This window comes from Drosophila takahashii, chromosome X (assembly GCF_030179915.1).
Source record: "Drosophila takahashii strain IR98-3 E-12201 chromosome X, DtakHiC1v2, whole genome shotgun sequence".
NCBI lineage: Eukaryota > Metazoa > Arthropoda > Insecta > Diptera > Drosophilidae > Drosophila > Drosophila takahashii.
In genome coordinates this window covers 1,322,675-1,347,326 of record NC_091683.1, presented here as the reverse complement: position 1 = coordinate 1,347,326, position 24,652 = coordinate 1,322,675, and the positions used below count along the sequence as shown (strand labels likewise).

Sequence of the window (24,652 nt, the reverse complement as noted above, 5' to 3'; positions counted from 1 at the left end):
ACTTTCGACCTTGAGGGGCGTGCCTGCAATATCTGGGGATTTGGGGCGATAAGGCACTTTTCCAGCAGCAAAAACACAACAGCAACATAACGCAACGCTGCGACTGCGACCCGGGTGTGCACTTTTTATCAACGCCAATTGCAATTGTTTTAAATAATTCACTTTCACTTTTGCCGCCGCCACCCTCGAAAGTGGGCCAACAAACAACAGAAGGTAGTGGAGGAAAAGCCTTGAACCGCACATTCCCGCATATATAGTATGTGTATATTTATGTATATATCGTGTGCATATCTGGGGACTTTTCACGCCTGAGCCTCTGCCCTTTTGGCCCTTTATGTTTCCCCCTTCGCATACACCTAGGAAAACAGCTGTTCTCAGTACGAAGCTCTCTATATTTAAAAAGTTATTCAAGATCAATTTAATCTCAAATTCTCAAAAACCACTTTCGCCTAAAAAACATATTGTTGAGAGCATTTCATCTTGATTTTAAGAATATTTCTTTTTGAAAAAGTATATTGAGAGCATTTCATCTTAATTTTATGAACCTTCTTCTTGAAAAACTAACTTTAAAGCATTTCATCTTGATTTTAGGAACGTTTCTTCTTGAATATGATTTTTATTATTTTTCCGTTCCTAATTTTTCCAAGTGTATGCGATTGTCGATGCTGCTAAGGGGCACTATATTTTCAATTTCATATACACTTATTTTTTTTTTCGGTCTCTCCACTCGAGACACGGAGCAAATAGAATTAATAAGCTTAGAGGTAAACCTCAAGCCAAGTCTGTGACCTTTTGGCTCTTGCTTCGAGTGTTTCCTCTTGCCTTTAAGTCCTTTTTGAATTTCCACCGAGCAGCGAGCCACTCAACGAACATTGTGCTTTTTGTTTCTTGTTTCTTGCAGCACCACAGCACCACAATAGCCGAACGAACGAACAGAACAGAGCGCCAAGCAAGAAGCAGCGACACAGCAGCCGGCCAGTTGCCCCAGAATTCATCCGCCTTCGTGGCTTAGAGGCGTCCATCAGGTGAGTGCTTTTCCCGGCCCAATTGGCTGCAGACTGCAGACTGAAATTGAAATTGAGTTGGGTGTTGGGTGAACGGGGAGAACGGGGAGAACGGGGATGAACCCCCAAGGAAAAATCGAGAAGATGTGTCGTTGACAGAAATCGTGTAGATGCCCCAAATTATTCCACTTGACCAGGCGACAAAATTGTTGCATTTACTTAGAACAACCTTGTAGTAGTTATCTTATCATCATCAGTAAGAAGTAGAGATACACAGTTCTCCGAACTCCAAGATAAATATGAAATAGGTCCAAGGTTTTTTAACAATCCCACTCATCTGAGTTGTCTTAACGAATATTATTATAAAGCACAGTTGTTTTATAATGGTCCTAACTTAAAAAAAGAAACATTTATAATTATTATTATAACTTTACTCAAACTGGTACATTTTTTTCGCCCAAATGGCTCTTCAGAATAATATTTCACATTTCGGTATTTCGTAGCCAGTCATTTTGAAGATTTAAATGTGTTTCAGCTTCCTCTTTTGCTGGGTTGTTGTGTTTGCCATGAAAAAAGTAAAGCAAACTCAGGCATATGTTGGTGTGTTTAAGCCTATTTATTATATTTTAACTTGCTCAATGTTCCGTTCACCGTGCACTTGTACTCATTCCCCCCTTCCATTTCCCTAGAATCAAACGAAATCCTGAAATTCAGCCACCCCAGTTTACCCACTTTTCCTCATTTTCAGTTCAGAGTTCTGTTGTTGTTGTTGTTTTTGTATCAAGTGGCTGGTGGCTCCATGAAATGGCCAACGGGCATGCCAACAACAACAACAACAGGCTAAAAAACAAACGAACAAACAACCAACAACAAGAAACAACCAACAACGGCAAACAACAAGCTCACATTAAACGTTTTCGCTTTATCCTGCTGACTGAGCTTTTCGGTTTTTGGAACCCAACAAGAGATCCAGGTTGATTTCCTGTTTTTTTTCTTGTTTTTTGGGTCACTCAGGCAGTTGGCTTTGATTTCGATTTCGCTACGGCTTAGACCTTTTATCCAAAAAAAAAAAAGAATATTCTCCACACTTTTCGCCCCCGGGCAATTCGCATTATCGCCTGCCCATTATCTCTGCCCTGAAAGTTTGCCGAATTCCACTGACTTTGAGTCCTTGACGATACACTCATTCATCATTTAATATATTTTCTAGAAAATATTAAAAAAATACTCGAAAAATTTGGATATCTAATTTAATATAAATCTATAAAATGAGGCCTATTTTAAACGGGAAGTTGAAGCGGTAGCGGAATTGGCTTGACATATAAATCTAAAAATAAAACCGAAACTCGGAAATAATTGGAAAATACAAACTAATATTGCATTTTTACGCTAGTCTACATTTTGAGATTTTATATCTGAAGAAAACTAGAATTTACTTTAAATTTTATTCTGCAATGTTTGTGTTTTTTTGTATGAGGATATTCTTAGTATGTCCGTTACTGTAAGTCGGCTTCGAAAAACTCCTTTCAATTCCCTCTCTATTTTTTTTATGTTGACTGGTTCTGGGTTGTGTAGTGCGTTGTAGCCTTTTTTTCTCGAAGTGTGTGTACAACGGCCACAAAATCTGTTTATGCGCCTCCGGCCAACTCCAGTTGTTCGCCATTCGCCCGCCGCCCCCTTTTTGGGTGCCCCGCCCCCTTAGTTTTTGGCCCGTTTTCCAACTCTGGGTCTGCATTTGACTTTTATATGTGAACTAATTCATGAAAAATGCATGCTGCCTTGTTGCTCGTTTGCTCGCTTGCTTGGCTGCTCGTGCTCTTGCTTTTTGCTTTTTACTATTTGATTTCTGTGCTTTTTTGCTTTTGCTCAGTGCTCAGAGCTCAGTGCTCGGAGCAGCGCCCAAATGAAGAAAAACCGGCCACCATAAATCGTTGTCGTCATCTCGCCGCCGCTGCACTCGTTTTCCAAACTGCAAATGCGAATGCGAATGGGGATGTGAATGCTGTATGCTGGATGTGAATGGCAATGGCTGTGGCTTTTCGAACGCAAACTCCCCCCATCTATTGCATCTTCTAAAAGCCAACTCTTCAACTGCAAACCCCAATCTCCATCATCCATTCTGCGGCTCTTTGTTCGTGTGGCAAATAATTAAATTAAGATTTTTATAGCTTAATTGGATGTTTGTCGTGCAGCGAGCCGAACGCCGAGCGCCAAGTGACGAATGGCTTCCCCACCAGAAGAGCCCGTTACATTTTAAAGTTGACACTGCGAAAAAAAAAACGAAACAAAAAAGCAAGAAAAGTTGCAGGTTGCAAGTGAAAGGCAACATATTGAGGGGGAGGTCTTGGGTCTTTGATCTTTTTACCAGTCTTTTGTGTGGGTCTCAACGTTGATCTCGATTGGACAGAGACCCCCTAAGCCCCCGATTGAATCCCAAGAAATGTCAGTATGGTCATCTCAAAATGTGTTCTACATTTTAAAGACTGTTTAAAGAATCGATGGGTTCAACTTTGGCATTTCTGGCGGATTAACAGCGCAAAAGTTAGTAGTTCCTTGGCATTTTTCAGGCAGAACCATGAGCCTTGAGAAAACTTCAATAAAGGTCTTCTTTGTGTTGCGTTCCTAACACAATGTTTAACAACTGTATTCCTTATATGGGCATGACTCTTGTACTAAAGGTGTGTTTGTGAGTAGACAACGCATTGCAGTAAGCATCTTCGATTTACCAAGTTACAGCAAAAGAAAAATTTGTATATTTACAAAAAAACAAAATTCAGATTTTTCACCTAAAAACTCAGTATTTTGGCCAAATCAAGAGAAGTAATGATCCAAATATGAAATGTCATACCTCGTTGAACTCGTTATCAAATTTCCAATCGATTTGCATTTAAACCTGTATATTTTATTTTTTGACCATTTTTCGTAAAAAATAATTATGTAACCCCTTACCAAAAAATGAAAAAATTCGTCGGCAAAATAATTTTTCTAAATCAGTCAAAAAGTAAAAGAGACTTATTTATTGGATTGTTAGTTGTTGAAAACAGTACGTATCATCGATATTGGACAATTTTTGGCCAAATTATAGCAAATCCTGTTTTGGCAAAAAAACTCAAATCCTGATTTTTCACTAAAACAAATGAGTATTTTGGCCGAAACAAAGAAAATAATAGTCAACATATGAAATGTGATACATCGTTGAACTCGTAATAAAATTCCCAATCGATTTGCATTTAAATCTGCCAACTTTATTTTTTGTTCATTTCTGGCAAAAATATATGGAGGAAAATGTAATAAAAAATTTACAAAAATATAATTTTCTGAAAGTAAGGTCCTTAATTGCCCAATATTGCGTTTCTTTCACCTGCCTATTACATTTTTTACAACATATGTGATTGTAAAAGAATTCTTCCTCCTGGATTGGTTATAATAATTATTAATTTTGCTTATTTTTGTGGTTGAATAATAGTTCGCTGTTCCCGAAAGCCCAATGGTTCCTTTGCCCAGCTTTATGTTTTATGTAGTTCAGCTTTTGGCGCCATGTTGCTGTTTATGTGCTGCCGCTGCTGTGTTCATGTTGCTGCTGTACTGTGCTGATTGTTGCCTTTTGGGGTTACCTGGCCACTGCGGGGCACCGAAATCTGCACAGAATCTAAGCGCACGACGACGTCTCTGCAGCAGCAACAGAAGCAGCAAGCAATCCTTGAACTTTTCGCTTTTCAAAAATGCACGGCGGCATGAAAAAGTCCGCGATAAGAGGAGGGTGATGTGGGGTGGTTGGGGGCCTTCCTTGGATGCTGGGTGGAAAATGGAAACGGGTGAAAATGGAAAAGGGGGGGCTGGGCTGGGCTTACTTATGCATTCGGCTTTCATTAACATGCAGTTGACTTTGGCCGGCGTCGCCAGCGCCATCGCCATCAAAAGCATAAATTCCATATGCAAATTGAGGCAGTTGGCTCGGTCACAAGGTGGTTTTCACCAGGCGGTGGTTACTGGTTGCTGGTTACTGGTTACCAGTGTTCGCTTTGCCTTTGCCTTTCAAAGCGGCAACAAAAGGGCGAAAAGAAAAAATACCATCCTATGACCAGAACAAGAAAAGGAGAAAACAGAACACAGAAAACCAAACCAAACGAAACCAAAGAGCCGCCATCAAATGGAGACCAAAACCAACCTCACGGAACCGAGAGAACCGAGAGTATGGCCTACAGAAGGGCCAACACTTTGGGAAATTCATATTAATTAAATGAAAAATTAATTATTAAATGAAATCTAAATCGAAAAATCTCTTAGTCAGTAAGTATGTAAAAAGTAAAAGTATGCAACAAAAAATCTGTTCTGAAATCCCCATCTCAAAAACCAAATCCTGGATTCGCCACTGCCTCTAACCGAATTTACCCTTAAATTCAGATCTATTTCAAGATAAAAGTAATGCCTTAAAAGTAATATTCTTAAAAATTAAGATAATATATTAGTAATCGACTAAATATAAGAAGAATTTTGAAATCACTTCCTATTCAAAAACAGGACATCCATTCCACTGTGTATCCTTGACCATCCACCAAGTTTGTTACGTTTATTTATCCCCCTGGCCCTTCCTGCCACGCCCCTTTGCCAACGCCCCTGCCTTTTTCGGCGACTTTTGCCGGTTGCCTTTTGTTTGTCGCCCGCCGTTGTTGTCATTGCCATTTCCATTGCTATTGCTTTGGCCATGGGTGTGCTTGTGCCCGTGTTGGTGCACAGAAAGAAAATTCGATATGAAACAGGGTAATTTCCACCTTATTTCATATTAATAAAAAGCCGATATAATTACTGTCAAATTGATGATACAAACATATCAACTTGATATTTTATCATTTCATAAACGTTATAAAACTGCGTTTTTAAAATACCAAATGTAGTATTTTTTGAGCAAATGTTGTAAAGAAAGGTAAACTTAATCTTTATTCATTTTATTTTGATGTTTAAAATATGTTAAATTAACCTGCACATATTAATTTTATCTTTTGTCAAATTTGTTTCTGTGTGCTGCTATTGCAACTGCGAGTGGCAGCCATTTGCTGCCGTTTTTGTGGCACTTCTCACTTTCCGTTGTTTGCTTTTCGCCGGCACTGTTTGCTTACGTTTCGTCCCGTTGTCCCGTTATCCCCTCATCGTAGTGCCATAAAAAGGTACGTATACGTATAGTTGTCCGTATATTTGTCCGTATAGTTGTCCGGCCGTAGATAGCACGACCATTGTAATGCCTTCCGGGAAAGCTTCTGTCTTCTCTCTTTTTCTCTCACTCAGTCTCTCTGTTTTCCATGCGATTTTCGAATCGGTTCAAATTCCGGCTACGTCGCTACGTCGTAACCCACTCACGTAATTGTGTCACGTCGTCGTATTATATTGAAACGAGGAGTAATTGCGTTCCGAGTTCCCAGTTCCTAGCTTCCTTCTGTAGTTAACGTAATTTCTGTATATTTTATGGCTTATTAGCTTTGCCTTCTATACCGTTGATTTTGAGAAACTGCATATTTTTCTGTATATATTTATTTTTACTCCCCTTGCAATTAATTGATTTAATCTCCAAGTCACTACTTATCTGTGCGCCTGTGCCCATCATCGATCGCATGTCTCACATGTCGCATTTACCCAGGCAAATATTTTGCAATTTGCTCACGTAATTGTCTCACGTCAATAGGCAACGTTATACCTGCAGCGTTGTTACCTGGCTTCCGTCTCCTTGTCACTGGCATATATCTTCCCTTTACCCCTTCCCATCTATCAGCTTAGCACCTTGCAGCGGAATCTATTGACTTATTGCCGCCACATTAGGTTGCTAGCTTTTGGGAAGAAGGAGAAGACGGAGAGTCGGAGATTCAACTGAATTTCAGCAATGTTAGTTCAAGCGACAAGCGACAGGATTGCGGATGCACCAGGATTCGCTTTCGTATTCGCATTCGGAGGCATCCTTGGCGCATTGCAATCAAAGTCAGCAGCGGCCTGAGTGACAGCGAGACGAACTTCTAGATGTCCCATCCATCCCGTCACTCCTTGTATCAGTCATCCATCCAGCATCCACCATCCCCATGTGCCATTCAAATTCCCGTTGACAACTCACAGAGTTGTTACGGCGGCGACTTCTCTCCAGCAGTCTAAGGTCTGAATCTGAATCTGAAGACGAGTCTGTGTCCAACTATATGTACTATCTACAGTGACTGACTGTCGCTCGGGGAACTGAGATGGAAGGGAAGATGGGCACAGGCACAGAGACTGCCTAGCATTTGACTGCTTCCTTATGTTGTTAGCTGGAACGTGACAAGAAAATCAAACACGCAAAAATCCACAGCGGCTGACGTACACTCGAAGAAAAGGGTGTGACGGGATAAATTAATAGAAAATGTAATTAGAGTTAGAGCTTGAAAAAATATCGACAGTTTGCTATTTATCAATATTTAATTTGTGTTTTCCTTACGGAAAATCGGTATTATCGAATTGATATTGTCAAAATATCGAATATATCGATGGTGTGGTTAGTGGTTAGTGATTTTCTTTAATTTTTTTTTAAAGAACCATAACCTGCTCAATTTTCTCTCTGTGCAATTTGGTGACTGCCTTCAGATAAACGGAGTGGAGTGCACACGCCAACACAAACAGAAACTAAAATTTAAACACTGAGACTGAGAGGCTGAGACTCCCGAAGCGATGCTCGGACACGGTTTGCAGTGGGTTCCCTGTGCATGTAGCATGTAGCATGCAGCATGCAGCACTGATTTCAGTGGCATGGAGCAGCGGCAGCAGCAGCAATCATTGCAACTACGGCAGCAACATCGAACAACTGAACAACTGAAGCTCGGGCTAAACATTTCGTGTCGCATTTATATAGACAACGTGCAGTCAAAGTTTTTTTTGTGTGTCTGTCGTCTGTCGCATCTGGTTAAACGTTGATTTGCTCCTCTGCGAAATTGTTTCTCAATTGCGTTGGCCCTGTCACACATGGCCATGTTTTTGAGAGGGGGCGGGGGGTGCTATGACCCCCTATAACCCCCTACGATTGCCATAATAGGTGCCCGCTAAAAAGAAGAAGATAGAGATGATACAACCGATACGAGTTCGAGATGCAGATAGCTCGGGGTTGCTGTGGGTCAAGGCATTGTCGTGCACTCCACTCCAATACACTGCACTGCACTACACTACACTAGACTCCTCTACACTATGCTACACTCCACTCGGTCTTTATCTCCGTCTTTATCTTGGGATGACGTAAGCGGATTGCGAAACCAGGCAGTCAGTCGCGTAAGTCACCAACTATTGTATATTGTATATGGTATATGCTATCTGTAGAATATAAATAAAATTGGTGGGACGCTCGCTCGTGACAAGTATTGTTTAAAGTGGAGAAAAAAACAAAAAGAATGATGAGTTGAGTCGTCTCCTGCAATTTCCTGTTTAAACATGGCAAATAATTCTTACCAAACGACGTAATAAAATCATCTGGCTAAAGTGGATAATAACTCCTAATATATTTGCAATAATTATTCACCATTTTAACTCATTGGCGAGTACTTAAAGACATCAATCAGTTTCTCAGTACCAACACCAAATGGATTGGACAGCTTAATGTTCTTCCAGACGCTGTTAAAGTTTAGTAGCAAATTAAGATGGATACCAGGGATAATACTAAAGGTCGAGAAGAAAACATAAAATTATAACGTATTTAATATTTATGTGATTTCACGATTAAATATGTATATACTTACATGGCTTTAAATTCATTTTGTAATTAGCATAGCTAACATAGCTTCATTTATTCAATTAAGCTTCAATAGAAAAAAGAGGAAGCGATTTTAAAAGCAAATTATTTAGGCATTATTAATAAATAATTTACAAAATGCACAAAGTCAATGCCTATGGCCATATGACACTGTCTAAAAATTGATTGGATTGATATATCATATAAAATTCTTTAAAATACATATTTTTTAAAAAATGTAATGTCAGTTTGTTGTGTATATTATAATACCTATTGGAAGAAAATCTTAAAACGAACCATTCATTTAAAAGTTATGAGCAAATAATGGTGAGTGAATGCAAGCAGTGCAAGCAGTCGAGGTGCTTGTCTTGTTTTTTCCTTTATAAATTAAATCCTATCGAAATCTGAGCCAGTGTCATAGGGCCATAATTATCATATATTGTGGCTGGCTAAAATCAATCATGGTTAGTTTTCCCTTTTGTTTATTTAACCCACTGAGGTGCTAAAAGTAATGAAAACTTCTTGCTGGCATTATTAACATTCCGGATTGTTCGCGATGGACGGTGGGGGCGTGGCAACCGCCCACTTTGGATGGGATGTGATGTTGCGCCATGTTGCAGCACTCTTCACGAGGCCATTTCCCATTTTCCATTTCCCGTTTTCGGCCATTTTCCATTTGCATATTGGTCATCGCCTGTTTCATGTCTTTTGACAATTTGCCGCATTGTTTGTTGTTAATTGTTATAAATTTTAAATCACTGACAACAATTGCAGCAGGCAGTTATCGTCGTTGTTGTTGTTGCTGCAGTTGTTGTGTTGACGATGATTGTTATTATGGTGCTTGTTGTTTGTTATTTGTTATTGTTGCTTTGCGGTTTGTTGTTGCTGAATTTATGAGATACATTTGCCGAGTTGCCAAGTTGCACTTATGGCCATAAATATATGGTCTATATGGTGGGTCCAAAAATAATCCGAATAATCAGACGACACGGGTTAATGAAACCCAAACCCAATGGCCGAAATTTAGTTTAAAACATTTACTATCTGCTTTTTCAACTGTTTTCGTTGCCCTGCCGCCGCTGTTAATTGAAATTAAATGTTCATTTACCGAATTTTTAATGGCATTCGAGGCACGTGGAAGCTTTTGGGCTTTTGGGCAAACGATAATTGCCAAAAAACGTTGCTGGCAAATCTAAAACACTTTTACCACCGGTTGTGTTCTGTGCGATATAATATTTGTAATTCTATTTAAGCTGAATTTTTTTTCTGAGCGCCAAGAGCGAAATGTATCCGGCAGATACGGATACACAGATACAGATACAGATTCAGATGCAGGGGATGTGCTGTTCAGCTAAAACAAATTTCATTTGGCATCAAAAAACGGAAAATCAACTTAGGCGACATATTGAGAAATCATTTTGCTATCAATCGTGGTGGGGAAAAGTGGGGGAAAAGCAAGGAGGAAAATCCAGGGAAAACCAAGGAAGTCACGGGGGCAGAGACACTGAGACTCTGAGACTGAGGCAACAGAAGTTGCCGCACACGTACGCAAATAAAAGGATGTGAGGCGAATTAAAATCGCTGGCACACAGAAACAGAAGCCAAAGCCACAAATACGCAGAGAAGAATAATAGATAATTTCCATTTTGAATTAAAAATATGGGTAAATTAAATAAGAAAATCCAAAAGTAAAAACAAAACTCTGCATATTGAATTAAAACCATTTTATTTCGTATAAAATATAAAATCATAATATATTTAAATTAAATACAAAATATATGATATCATTCTCATTTGATAGATTACAATTCTCAAATTTAAAGTTTCCACATTTTAAATAAAGTAAAATCATCGTGAAAATATTTTAAGTAAATTACTACGCTTTCTTTCTATCAGTGTAGTGGGATACAGCTAAAGATGCGGAAACGAGATACTCGCACCGATGCCAAGATACATATGCTGCGGCGTATCTGCGAGATACTCAATGCTCGATGCTCAACACTTCACGCAAGATACTTAAGTTCATTTGCGCCACTTTGCGTCTGCCTTCTGCATTTTAAATGCGTTCGTGTTTCGACTTTTGGGTGCGAGTTTTCAGTTTTCAGTTTTGGGTTCACAGTTTTGTTTCTCCAACAGCAAAAAGATACAAATGTGCCACTTGACCTGGCCTTTCATTTAGATTCTTTCTACTCCACTTCATTCCACTTCACTCTACTCCACATTTTATTTGATTTTTTTCTTGATGCCATTACCCCATTAACAGCGGATACATAAATAGTTTAGTGCTTCTGGGGGTTCATTGATTCCCCCGTTTTGCATTTAATGCCAATAATGATGATGCTGATGATGATGATTCATTCATGACTTTGCACCTGGCATCACATCACATCGCACCTATAAATAGCATGCTAATGAGCAACTCATAAGTTTAAGTTTGTCTTCGTCGCATGCATAAATCAATCAAATCAGTGGGCCCAACGCAAATCGAAAATCGAAACGAGTTATGAACGATCGTAACTGGAATGTGACAGCGCATTTATAGATATTACGTGTGCCCGTGAAGGTTTCCTCAACTCCAGGAGAGTAGTGGCTATCCACTATGAGATATGATCCACGTTTATGATGTTTTTTTTTTCAGCGTCGGGAGGGAGATTCACTTTACTAGAGCCCCTCCATAAGCACCAAGCTAAGTCGTTCTGAGTTGTAGCTTATTATTTATAACCTGCTAATTGCAGAAAGAAATATCTGTGGGGTGGGGATTATTTTTTAAAGGCTTATTGTTTATTATCTGGATGTCCTTGGAGCTCTGAGGTTCTCTAATCGTTTCTTATAGATGGTAAATACTTTTAAGATAAGCATCTTTATTTCTTTCTACACCCAAAATATACACCTATAAGTATTTAGATAATCATCTTTATTTCTATTTTATAACTCTAAAAATCTTTCCCCACTTTGACAAAGTGTGTTGCTCATATATTACGGATAAAAGGATCTCTATCTTCGGCCTCTTGAGTTTGAACAGATTAATTGGCTCTTTGCCAGAGACAGAGACTCTTAATCTTGGCCACATTTCCGTTCGTTCGTTCCACTCGGGATTACGGATCGCGGATCATGGATCACACGGATCAATGAACCAGAGATCAATGCTCGCTGTCTAAGGCCAATCCAATCCCATGCCATCCCATCCCATCCAATCCAATCCAACAGAGGCAACCATGGGTTCTGGGCAATCGCCAGAGTCATCGAGGCTCATTGACCCATTTTGGTAGCCGAATACAGAATACCGAATACCGAATACGAACACGAAATACGAATAGTTAGAGGCATCATTAAAATTTCTAACGCTCGAAGCGAGTTTCAGTTGCCTTTATTTATCCATGCACAGAAAGAAAATGTACAAAAGATCAGATTGATATGTGCAGGTTACTTTAACATTTTTGAAAGATCAAGTTATTCATAATCACTTTGATATGAATAAAGATTATTTAAGCTAATCTAATCTTTTAAAATTAAAAAAAATACTAAATTTGATATTTAAAAAAGTATATTTATTTCTTTTGTGAAATGATAAAATATCAAGTTGATGTGATAAATCATAAATTTGACATTAGTCGTCTTTTTATTGATATTAAATATTCAATAAGGTAGAAATGAACCTATTTTGATCAAATTTGTTTTCTGTGTGGCCGATGGCTGTGTTCTTTATTCTTTATTCCCGCTCTGGGTGCGACACACATTCTTGTCCAGAGATCGAACCTGTTTTGCCTAGCAAATTACATGGCACAAACGAGAAAAAAATCCAAGAACAACTTGTGGGGTTCTATTTTGTACTTCGTATTTTGTATGTTGAGTCTTGCCTTTTGGAATAATCGCATAAGCATGACGCGTATTTAATGGCAAATTGACCCAAATCGTTTTTCAGACTTTGCCGAGATTTATGGGTACGTGAAAGCGTCGTCTTTGCTAAATGATAAATGATGGATCCCCGGGGCTAAACTCCATAATATACCTCTGCATCTCTGAGAAGAGAGGGCCTTGAACTCGGGATCTCTGATTGGAAGCCATAAAGAACTATTCAATCTAGTTGAAAATTCCAGACCGAATTCCCGAAACTTTGGGGATTAAAGCGCAAAAGCAAGAGGAAAACCAAAATCAAAAGGATGAAGGGAACACAGGTGATTTAGCATTCTTCGCAGGCCCTGCAGCATCATCATCCCCCCTTTCGCCCCCCTTTGCCTTTGGGGCAGCTTGTTGAAAGCTTGTTGCAACATATTTGGTTTCCCTCCATCTTTGTATATAGTATCTCTCGGTATCCCGGTAACTCGGCTGTGTGTGTGGTGTTTGCAAAAAGTTTGCGGCGCATGCAAATGAAATGGAAAACATTTGAGTAAAAACTTGATGCTGCCTCTTCTTTCTGCCACTCGCATCTTTTTTGAATGAAACACCCCTGCAGCTGATTTCCAGTGCTGCAAAAATGTTGCACCAAGTTTTTGGGACTCTCGGTGCTGCAGACTTGAACAAATACCGAAAAAACGATGTGAATATTCTACTACTTTAGGAGTACACAGAAAAAAAATTGTCAAAAGATCAGATTGTTAGTTTTTTAATATCATTTTTATATGAATAAAGATTATGTTTATTCTCTTTTACATTATTTGTTTAAAAAATACTAAAATTGGTATTTTATATGGCTTAAATCATCAAACATCATAATGATATGAAAGAAGGTAGAATTGACCCTATTCCATATGAATTTTTTTTTGTGTAAGTGCTACTAAAGGTGGGAAGAAAAGCTGTTGTTTTTGATTTTATTAACGAGTTTAAGTTTAGGAAAATCCCAAGACAGTGAGTAGTGAATGCATTAAGTATATAGAACAAAAACAGGCAATTGAAAGCGACGCCAAAAACAAAGGGCATCTAAATCGGTAGGGGAATTAGGGTGGACCACATCCTCCCACTCCCGAGGCGAAGACACACAGTTTATGGATGTGTTTGTGTGTGTGTGTGGTTCTCTGACCCAAAGGGATTTCGAGTGGCAAGAAGCTAGATGCAATGTCATAAATATTAGAAGGCCTTGCCAGAAGGCCAGACACAATGTTCCAACTGCTGAATGCTGAATGGCGAATGGTGAATGTCCAGTCGCCTGTCCTTTGTCGTTTGTCGCACGCACAACTCGCAATTGCAAAGATACAAAGCGCAGATAGGCAAACAGATTGTCGCCTGCAGTGTCGCCTTCTGGGGGTGGTCACTGTACTGTGCTGTGCTGTGCTGTTCTGTACCAAAGAAAACAGTGGTTGCAACAGGAAATGAGCTGCTGTCGATGTTTCGATTAAAAATAAATATAAAATACTGGCCAATTCGATTGTTGTGGCAAAACTGGCAAAAAAAATATTCAAACGTCGAAAAAAAGTGATTATAGAAACTAAACTATTTGTACATTAATTCTAAAATATCGATTTTTAAAATTATCGTAAAAAAATTATTATCAAATTAATACTTTCGAAACTACAAAGTGTAAACTTTATAATTTTTAAATGAAAGTGGTATGAAATTAATACTACAGAGTACAGACTTTATATTATTCGGTATCCAGTATGTCTAGTATATTTGGTATATCGAGTATATTCTTAAGAATTTCCTTAATTTTAAGCACTTTTCCTCCATTCATGCCCACTGTATACTGTATCTGAGCTGTTGTGCTGTGGCTGTGGCGCTTTTAGATTGTTTTCCATTAGGCTAAGGCCCTTCACCTACCGCCGCAGCCCCCTCTGGTCTCCCCCCGAAGGGTATTTCTTGCCCCTGGCTAGAAAATATTACACGCAGTTTTCAACTTGACATTTTGCGCCTGACCAAAGTGGAAAACGAGGGGCGGGGAAAGGGAATGGAAAACGGAAGCAGACCGACCGGCTGACCGCCATATTTAAAAATGAATGATTATGGGAAGGGCGGGATGACAAAGAGCAACGCCTTCTAACGACCACCCACCATCTCTCATTTCTCATTGCAGCGCCTCTGGCTAAACAAAAGGAAATAGAAATAGCAATAGCCCAGCCATAAAGAGTAAGTCACACACAGTCCACAGTCGCATCATCATGGCCCACTCGAAGGTGATCCTGAAGATCCTGTTCTCGCTGTGCGTCTGGTCCTTCGTCATCATCGGGCTGTTCAAGATGCACGGCACGAACCTGGTGCCGCAGGAGTACCAGCAGGTGCCTTTAAATGGACGCATCCTGCTGCAGAAGGACATGCGGTACGCGGAGACCACGTCCACGACCACGGATCACTTCGATCCCAGCGAGATACTGGTGGACAATCGAACAGGTGAGTTGGTATTTTTAGTAAAGGAAAATAAATTGATTGGATTGCATTTTATTTTTTTTCCGCATTTTTTTTCGCATTTTATTTATTTATTCAATTAATTTATTTCATTTTTATTAGCATTTTATTTATTTATTTAAATCCGCATTTTATTTATTTATTTTATACCAGTATTTTATTTATTTACACTAGCATTTTACTTAAATATGTGCTCGAAGAAGGCATATCATTCAATCGTATAACTGACGAAACTATTTAATAAAGATTGAGGGGCCAACTTGAAACCATAATTTGACTATCCCAGTATTATATTTATTTAATAATAACTATTCAATCCCCTTTAACTATTCAGCCATGGACGATGACCAGTTGGTCCGCGACGTGGAGTCCCGCATTCCCTCGCTGCCGATCGCCTACTGGAGCAAGAACAAGAACTTCCTGCAGCAAAAGTCCTCCACCTGCGCCAAGTACCCGTCCATTTTCGAGCTGGAGTTCAACAACATCTACTGGCAGACGCTGCGCACCTCGAACGGAACGTTCCAGCTGTTCGGCGCCTACTACGACATCCGGCGCACCTCGCTCCTCGGGCCCACTGTGCGAATCCTGGGCATGATCGACCGCATCGAGCCGAAGGTGAAGACCTACTGCCAGTTCTGGTTCGACGGCCAGAAGGAGCCGTTCATCGTGAAGACGTTCGAGTACAAGTACATCTGGTACAACAAGTGGGGCAACTACAAGCAGGGCATCTACCAGCCGTATCTGATTGCCTGCCAGATCCCCAAGCCCTTCCATGGAGTGGTGCCCAGCTCTGTGTCGATGGTGGAGAAGGAGTGCGACACGGCCACGAACAATCTGCGGGTGATCTACAACCGACCGCCCGACGACCAGAAGAAGGGCTTCGCCGTCTGCGTGAAGGGACTGGACTTTCTGTACGACGACCTGAGTGTGCGCCTTATCGAGTGGATCGAGATGCTCAACATCCTGGGGGCCGACAAGATCTACTTTTATAATCTGCAGGTGAGATACAAATATTATTAAATATTATATAAATATATATTTATATTAATTAATATATTAAATGAATATTAAATTCAAATTAATACTTAAACGCGCATTTAAATAACAAATAAAATCAGGGACCGTAAATAACAGTTATTTGTGATTTTTATTTTAAAAGGCCTACTGAGATTTGTACAAGTTTTAATCAACAATTTAACTGGTTTTTATGCACTTTATAGACATGAACAAATAACAATTAATTTGCTTTCCAGATTTGTTGAAATGCATATACTTTGTGGACAAGAGTAAAAAGAACGTTATTTTTGACGTTTAAAACCAAATATCACAGTAGTCTTTTTAAAATAAAAATCACAAATAACTGTTATTTACGTTCCCTGAATAAAATAGAGCTTGAAAAATATCGATATTTTCGATATATTTACAATATGTTTTTAAGAAAAATCAAAGTAAAATCTAAACAAATTATTATAATTCTGTTTATAATAAAACGTTAAAAAAGATCGATGTTTCCGATAAACGATTAATGTTTAAAAATATCGCAAATATCGAAATGTCGATATTTTTCAAGATCTAATTTAAATTGATTTCCCCAACAAGTGATTAATAAACGAATACTCTTCTCTTCTCTTCTCTTCATAGGTCCACCCCAACATCACCAAGGTGCTCAATCACTACGAGCAAGAGGGCAAAGTCCAAGTGATCCCTCTGACCCTGCCCGGCGGTCAGCCGAATGTGCCCGGCTTCCAGCACCTCTACCTGACCAAGAAGACGAACCACAAGCGGCAGAACGAGGTGATCCCCTACAACGACTGCCTGTACAAGAATCTCTACCTGTACGACTACATCGCCCTGCTCGACATCGACGAGGTGATCATGCCCAAGGGCGGATCGGTGCTCTGGTCCGAGCTGATGGACAAGGTGCGGCCGGAGTCGCGAAAGATCAAGCCCGACGGCTTCCACAGCTACAACTTCCGCAACGTGTACTTCCTGGACGACCAGCAGCACGAGCACGGCTGGCACAAGGACATCCCCAAGTACATGCACATGCTGCAGCACGTCCACCGGGCCAAGAACTACACCAAGCCGAATCAGTATGTGAAGTGCTTCCACGACCCTGAGCGCGTGCTCACCCTGCACAATCACTTCCCGCTGAGCTGCCTCGGCGGCGTCTGCAAGTCCTATCCGGTGGACACGCAGGACGCCCAGCTGCAGCACTACCGCGCGGACTGTGTGAAGACGCTGAAGAAGAGCTGCGAGGAGTACCGCGAGCACTCGGTGGAGGACAAGACCATCTGGAAGTACAAGGACGAGCTGATCCGACGCACCATCAAGGCGCTGGACACCCTGGGCTTCTTCCGTCGCCAGGGCCTCAACTCGGGTTCGGGATCGGGCGGCAGCAGTAGTGGCGGCGGGGCCACCACGCACTCCACGGAGCGGTGATTCGCACTCCTCGGGGGCGGAGGAGGAGGAGGCGGATGGTCCTGGCCCTGGCAATTGGTTGAAGCATCCGGCAGCAGCCTCGGCAACGAGGAGTTCTTTGTGTGAATCTGAAACTGACTCCTAAAGCCGAATCTGAATCCAAATCCGAACCCAAAACCCGTCCTCTGATTCCAAGTTTCTCTGAGTTTAGTTAGTATGTCCAGAGTTCCCATCCAAAATCCATGCGAAAAGGAGGCGCTGTTTTTGATTGATTGTTTTAGAAAACTACTCACTTGAGTATATGAGTTGATAATGCTTTTTTATAAGATTTGTAATATCTCTGATATTACTTAGAGATTTCCCAAGAAATCAAAGACAGAAACGGGGTCTACTTGGAGTGTGGTTAGTGTATAGAAGAGGCGTGTTAGTTAGTCGCGGAGTCGGGGAGAGAACACTTTTGAAATTGTGCCTTCGAACCTGGATAGTAGTCCCAAAGTCCCCAAACCCCCATATCCCACATCCCAATTATGTATTTCCATTCACAAAGGAAGAAAAAAAAGACACAAGGTCACAACTTTTCAAAAAACACGAGACCCACAACAGAAGAGGGGGAAATCATGTAGCAAAGCGAAGCAAAGGAAACCTAAACTAAGTTCAAGACTGATGATGTTTATTAAGAATTACGAAAAAATCGAAAGAGGGAATTTCAAGCGAATTTTTGTTTTCACATTTTTTTTTGGATAGAATCGATATTATTGTTGTTGTATAGGCAAGTTAAAAAGGCCCCCTAAAATGGAAAATCGAAGAAAGCGAAAAATATCACTAATGCTAAGCAAAGAAAACTAAACCTTAAACTAGAAAACAAAGCAAATTGAACAAGTTTGAGTTGTAAACTGTAAATAGGAAAATTGTTAACGAAGAAGAAGAAAAGACGAGGCCCTAAGGATAAAGTAAAGCTAACTATATGCGGATTAGGCCGATTAAAATCGGATAAACTAGCGGGATATTGAAAGGAGAAAGGAGAAGCTGCTCAACCCAATATTTTTATGGTGTTTAACCCTAAAAACCTATAAACCATTACTCAATATGATTTTTAACTTGTACATACACCTACACACAAACACGTCACACACACAAGCACACAAATACACCACGCACACATTTCCTTATGTATTCTATTTTATTTTATTTTATTTTACATTTTAATTTTTTATAGCAGCTTAGTCAAATTGTTGTTGGAGTTAAGGAAAGGAAAGTAAGGAGAGTCGTGTACAGTTTGGGCATTCTATGCCCTAAAACTAAAACTATTCGATAGGCGTACGACTATGCATAAAAAAAACACAAATACATATACATAAAACATATACAGATACAGATATAGATACATACTTCAGTGTATTAATGTTAGTTGCTAGCTGATAAGGAGAACAACAACAACAACCCGTGGGAAGGAAACCCCATTTTCTTTCCTAGTTTTTTTTTGCGTAGCTAATAAACCACAATTGATATGAGAACAAAGTGATTGAAGAATAAAATTTCCAAAAAAAAAACAACAGAGTTATTATTGAAAAGAAATGATACTTTGTCTTCAATCAGTTCACTAAAAACACCTCTTTCTTCTAGGGGACAAGCTGAACTGATTCCATCTTTAAGAAGTCGCCTTCCAGCTGAATGAAAGCTGGTGAAACGGAAGTGGGAAGCGCCGTGCCAAAGACGTGAGACTCAAAACTTCCAGGAATGTAAACAACAAAGCATTTAGAGCCGGGCCAAATGAATCCACTTTACGCAGGAGCAAGGCAAGTTCTCCTCCAAGGATACCTTAAGCCACTCCACACAAAACTTTCTGCCCGAAAGAGCCGAAGGATAACCAGGAAGGACCGGACCAAGAACAAAAGGAGTGGAGTCCTGGGGAAGAGGCGAGGAAATTTGTATAAACGCAACTTAAGTGAGCATTAAACACGCTCCACTGGAGGACCAGAAGCGGAGAAAGGAGAACGGAGAAAGGCACCCGAAGCCGAAGTTCCCGGGCGTCCAAGTTGGTTAATAAACATTACCAACGCCACAAAAACCATTTACGTGAACTATTAAAATTCCGCAGCATTTAAGTTGCCTACCAGCGCCCTTTTCTTGGCCTTGCCTCGCTTCCTCACGATTATGTTTATTTATATGGCACACACGAGGCGGAAAGTGGGCGTTTATGGACTACGCAGGACGATGATGATGATGCTGACGATGGTTATGAGGCGGTTTTCAACACTTTTGATTGAAAATGCGCAGCAAAAAGGTGGAAATATGCGAATGCGAAATGCGGCAAACTAATTAAAATTCTCTATTCCCAAAGCCATTCCGTGGCGTATGCATTGCATGCATAATGCATGCGCATAAATCCGGGAATAAAGAGCGCGGCTTAAAAATTAAAATCTGCAATTACAGGAGAGCCCCAGGTGATGATGGTTGATGGTTGGAACTCGAAAACCGCATAAAATGCATGCTCCTGCGGTCGGTCAGTCGTCGGCTGGGTTGATTTGTCGGTTGCTTTCTATTTCGTTTTCGGTTTTATTTAGGTTTTTTAGGTTATTTCTTGCCTCTCTGGTGTGCCTACGGACCTGTCCACTCCACTTCCGATCTTTTGGCCGCGGAATCCGGTCGAAATACACCGCAGCTGACTCCTGACTCATAACTCAAACGGAAAGCAATTGTGCGGCAGCGGCACTGCACTGGGAAAAACGTAACCTCACTGGTCCCAATTTTGTAAAAAATAATTTTGGAATCCATATAAATTTGTAACTAAAAAAATGGCGTTTTTAATTTTTCCATTTTTGTAGCATACTTTTGGGCTGACGAAAAGGGTAGCATACTTTTGGGCTGACGAAAAGGGTTGCATACTTTTGGGCCGGAGTACAGTTTTAGAGCCACTGGAACGCGGATTATAGAGTGCAGTTTTAGAGTCACTGGGAACGAACTCATACGGGCACAGTTTTAGAGTCACTGGGTCTTGCCGGGATACAGTTTGAGAGCCACTGGCGACGACCTACGTTGGTACAGTTTTAAAGCCATTGGTAATGGCAGTGCCTCTAAAACTGTATTCGCATATACACTGCTCCCAGTGGCTCTAAAACTGTAGTCAGTGGCTCTCAAACTGTAAAAATTGCGTTCCTGGTTCCAGTGGCTCTAAAACTGTAAATATTATGCCTGCCGCGCCAGTGGCTCTAAAACTGTAGTCGGTGCCTCTGCTCGTCCCCTCAGTAGCTCTAAAACTGTAGTCAGTGGCTCTCAAACTGTAAAAATTCGTGCTCGCGCTCCCAGTGGCTCTAAAACTGTAAATATTACGGCCGGTCCCTCAGTGGCTCTAAAACTGTAAAAATTTCAGGTTCGCGCTCCCAGTGGCTCTGAAACTGTAAATATTGCGGTCGGTTTCTCAGTCGCTCTAAAACTGTAAATATTCGGCTTCTTGGTGGCTCTAAAACTGTATATTTTACAATTGAGTTCCCAGTGACTCTAAAACTAAATATTTTAAGCAAGCGCTCCCAGTGACTCTAAAACTGTAATTTACAAATTCATTATTTTATGTTCGCTTTATTGCTTACATATCTATACAATTATAAATATATTAAAGCATTTTAGCTTCTATGGAGAATCCTCTTTTCAGTCCAGGTGAAGTCCAGCGAGACCTTCTGCGGGAAAAAAAAGAATATACAAATATTAAAATTCTTTGTAAGAAAAATTCGCAAAAAAATATGCTACAAATAATAGACAACGAGTTAAATAAACGGCAGGTGAAGTACCAAAAAAGGAATTTTAAAGTTTTATCATAAAAAAACAAGATAGGAAGCTACCTTCGGCCAGCCGAAGCTTATATACCCTTGCAGATAAAGTAATGCTCACTCGGTGCAGTTCCAGGGATTCCAGATTCAGCGTTTCTATTTTTGAATTTTGTTTTTAAAGAGTCAAGAATTAAAACGCCTACTTCCTACAAAGTAACAATGCATTTTCTTATATATCTTTGAATATTCCTATGGGAGCCTTAAGATATAGTGGTCCGATTCGGCTCGCTCCGACATATGTACTACCTGCAATAGAAAGAAGACTTTCGGGAAAGTTTCATCGCGATATCTTTAAAACTGAGAGACTAGTTCGCATAGAAACGGACAGACGGACAGACGGACCGTCGGACAGACGGACAGACGGACAGACGGACATGGCTAGATCGACTCGTCTAGTGATGCTGATCAAGAATATATATACTTTATGTGGTCGGAAACGTCTCCTTCACTGCGTTGCAAACATCTGACTGAAATTATAATACCCTCTACAAGGGTATAACTAGGAATAAATATTTTCGAGAAAAAAACAAACTTAACGCTTTTGTCCACATTCTTAAACGTATAGGTTTTTGCACAGTGTAGCTGTAACGCTGAATGCAACCGAATTTGCGCAGCAATCTCAATTTGAATTTGAATGCAGATGGCGTTTGATTTTTGGCCAGCCTAATTATGTGCGTCTCCCTCCGACCACGCCCCTTTCACCTTTCGCTACCTTGTTGCAACTGTGTGCATGTGTGTGTGCTTGTGTGCGTGCAAGATTGGCAAACCAAACAGGAAATGCTAATTACATGTAAGTGTACACAGCGTATGAGTGTTGTGTGTGTGGGTGGGCACTTCTACTCTACCCTCCACTCCCACTCCCCCTTTCTTCGGCCACGCCCCCTTTGCGCCCACGGGAAGCAAAGTCGCCCGATTGCCGGCTCATGCAATATTATTGCTCGCAATCTAATTAACCGCACAGCGAGACCAGTTCACCCACACAAATGCAGCCACACACACAGCCACACATACAGCCACACCCTCACATTCACCTGGCCAATATTTGCGCCAACTGGTCATATCAAAATGGCCACACACACAGCCGAAACAAGCATACACACACAATGGAAATTATACGCTTAATTGAGAACGGAATTCAGCGCTAATTCAATTCGCTTTCACCGTCCTACAATTTTGGCCAGGTTTGCTGCTGCTGGTTTCAGTTTTGCCACCGGCCCTGACTTTTGGCCAGCTAAGCAGCCGCCTCGTGTAGCTTTTCGGCTTTAAATGCATTTAACCTAATGCCAGTAGTTGTGCAGAAAAACCAGTTGATTTCGCAAACAATCGTCTTTAATGATACGATATATTTAATCTTTATGCATGTCAAAATGATATGAATACCTGATATTTTCTCAAATTTTTCCAATGCATTAAATAAAACATACAGAAATGGTTTGTGCCTTTTAAAGCCACATATACATAGATGGAACTTAAACTTAAAGTACTCTGTGGTAACCACATAAACTCCAACTAAACCAGTGACACAGTTCCTTGGGCAGTTCCATCGACTGCTTTTGGCCATCTACCATTTACCATTTGCCATTCACACTAGCATCCTTCCCACTAGGATCCCCAGCGGATCCCGAGCTTCTCTTCCCGCCTTTTTCCGCCCTTTTCCCGCCTTTTCCCGCCTGCCCTGTCGATTAGTCAATTATAGACAAATGGCCTGGGAGTTGCGAGCGCGGTACAATGTAAACAAGCCATCAATAGCAGCAAAAGTGCAGCAGAAAGGACAAGGGAGAACGGAGAACGGGCTGCGGAGAAAGCTCAGCGAGCGGCCTGGTTGAGATAAAAGAATTATGCATAGGCAACAACACAGCGGGGGGTGGGAAGGGAAAAGAAGAGAAAAGAAAAGGGAGTCCGAGTCACAAAAGGCGAGAAAGGAGTCCCAGCAGGATGGACTGAAACGAGCGAAAGGAAACCACAAACCACACTGAGAAATTGAAAAAGGAATGCTGAAACTGAAAAAAAAGAAAAGGGGCTGCTGCTGCAGGGAAAACGGATGCCAGGGGATGTCGAGAAGTGGCAAGCGGAAAAACTAGTCAGAGGAAAACAAGAAAATCATGATAACTTTCGGAGAGACCATAACTTGAAAGAGGCCAGAGCAGAACGATTTAAAAAAAAGCAAGTGATACAGAAGAACCTCTATTGTTCATAAACAACCCAAGTTTTTTTTACAGAAAAATAAATAAGCACCTTTCTATATATATATATACGACTGAAAAGCTGAAAAAAGGTAATGTTTTGTCTAAAATTCGAATCCATATTTTCCACCCTAAAATATCAGTTTTTTGCCAAAACAAAGGAAATAATACCCCAAATATAGAATGTCATACCTCGTTAAGCTCGTAATTAATTTCCCAATCGATTGACATTTCAACCTGGAAATTTTTAATTTTGGCCATTTTTTGCAAAAAATCATGATGGTACCCCTTATCAAAAAAGCGAAAATTGGGTCAAAAATTAATCTTCTCAAATCAGTCGCAAAGTGCACTTATATTAATTATAAGGTTGTAAGCTGCTCAAAACAGTGCGCCTTTTTGATTTGGGACCATTTTTGTCCAAATTACAGCAAAAACTCGATAAAAAAATCAAATTTTTACCAAAAATCAAGATTTTGATTTTTTACCTTAAAAAGCTGTGGGCCTCGATTTGTCAAAATTTAAGAGATTTAAGATTTAGGATGATCACCCACTATTCTTTGTTTGCCAAGTACCTGGAGACAGCAAAAAGGGGGGACTCCCCGGTGAGAAAAGGGGGAAGTGGGTGGTGGTTAGGTGGATGTCCAAGCCCCCCTGAGATTCTCGCTCTGTGGCAGCCAAACACAAAACGGAAATCGAAAAAAAGGCGGCGAAACAAAAGGGAAGCGTTGAAGCCAGCCGAGAATATCATCTCTCGCAGGACTAAGCGGTTAGAAAAGGGCGAAAAATGGAAAATGGGGGGCGGGGCTGCCATTTGTTTTAAGGCGCAAGTGGGGGGGAATACAAAGGACGGTGTCGGGCAGATAAACAAAACTTCTTCGTGTCCACAGGCCACAGAGACAAAAAGCAAACAGAGCTAAAAAAAAAAAACAGAACAGGACATTTCAAAACATTCGATATTGCGACTACGTAATATTCCCTTTAAACTGGGTATTATTAGTAGACATCGGATTAGAATTCTAAGCACTTAAATTTAAGCGAACTTAGGATACAATTCTTTTTAAATAAATTAAAATTGTTTAGTCTTAAATCTAATTTTGAACTATCGGGAACCATTTTATCTTTTATTAAAGTTCGCTTAGTTTGAATACTTAGACA

At 40.4% G+C, this 24,652-nt stretch overlaps 1 protein-coding gene across 4 annotated transcripts in view; it reads left to right on the top strand.

The window, feature by feature from the left end:
- LOC108063845 (uncharacterized) overlaps positions 1 to 18,663 on the top strand; it is an 89,737-nt gene extending 71,074 nt beyond the window's left edge. For all 4 annotated transcript variants that reach the window (XM_070218502.1, XM_070218500.1, XM_070218499.1 and 1 more), the window contains 4 exons: positions 902 to 1,025; positions 14,741 to 15,054; positions 15,404 to 16,068; positions 16,711 to 18,663. In XM_070218502.1, the coding sequence (XP_070074603.1) occupies positions 14,826 to 15,054; positions 15,404 to 16,068; positions 16,711 to 17,511 (1,695 nt within the window). In that variant the 5' untranslated portion in view covers positions 902 to 1,025; positions 14,741 to 14,825 and the 3' untranslated portion in view covers positions 17,512 to 18,663. The remainder of the gene's footprint in view (positions 1 to 901; positions 1,026 to 14,740; positions 15,055 to 15,403; positions 16,069 to 16,710) is intronic.
- The last annotated feature ends 5,989 nt before the right edge of the window (positions 18,664 to 24,652 follow it).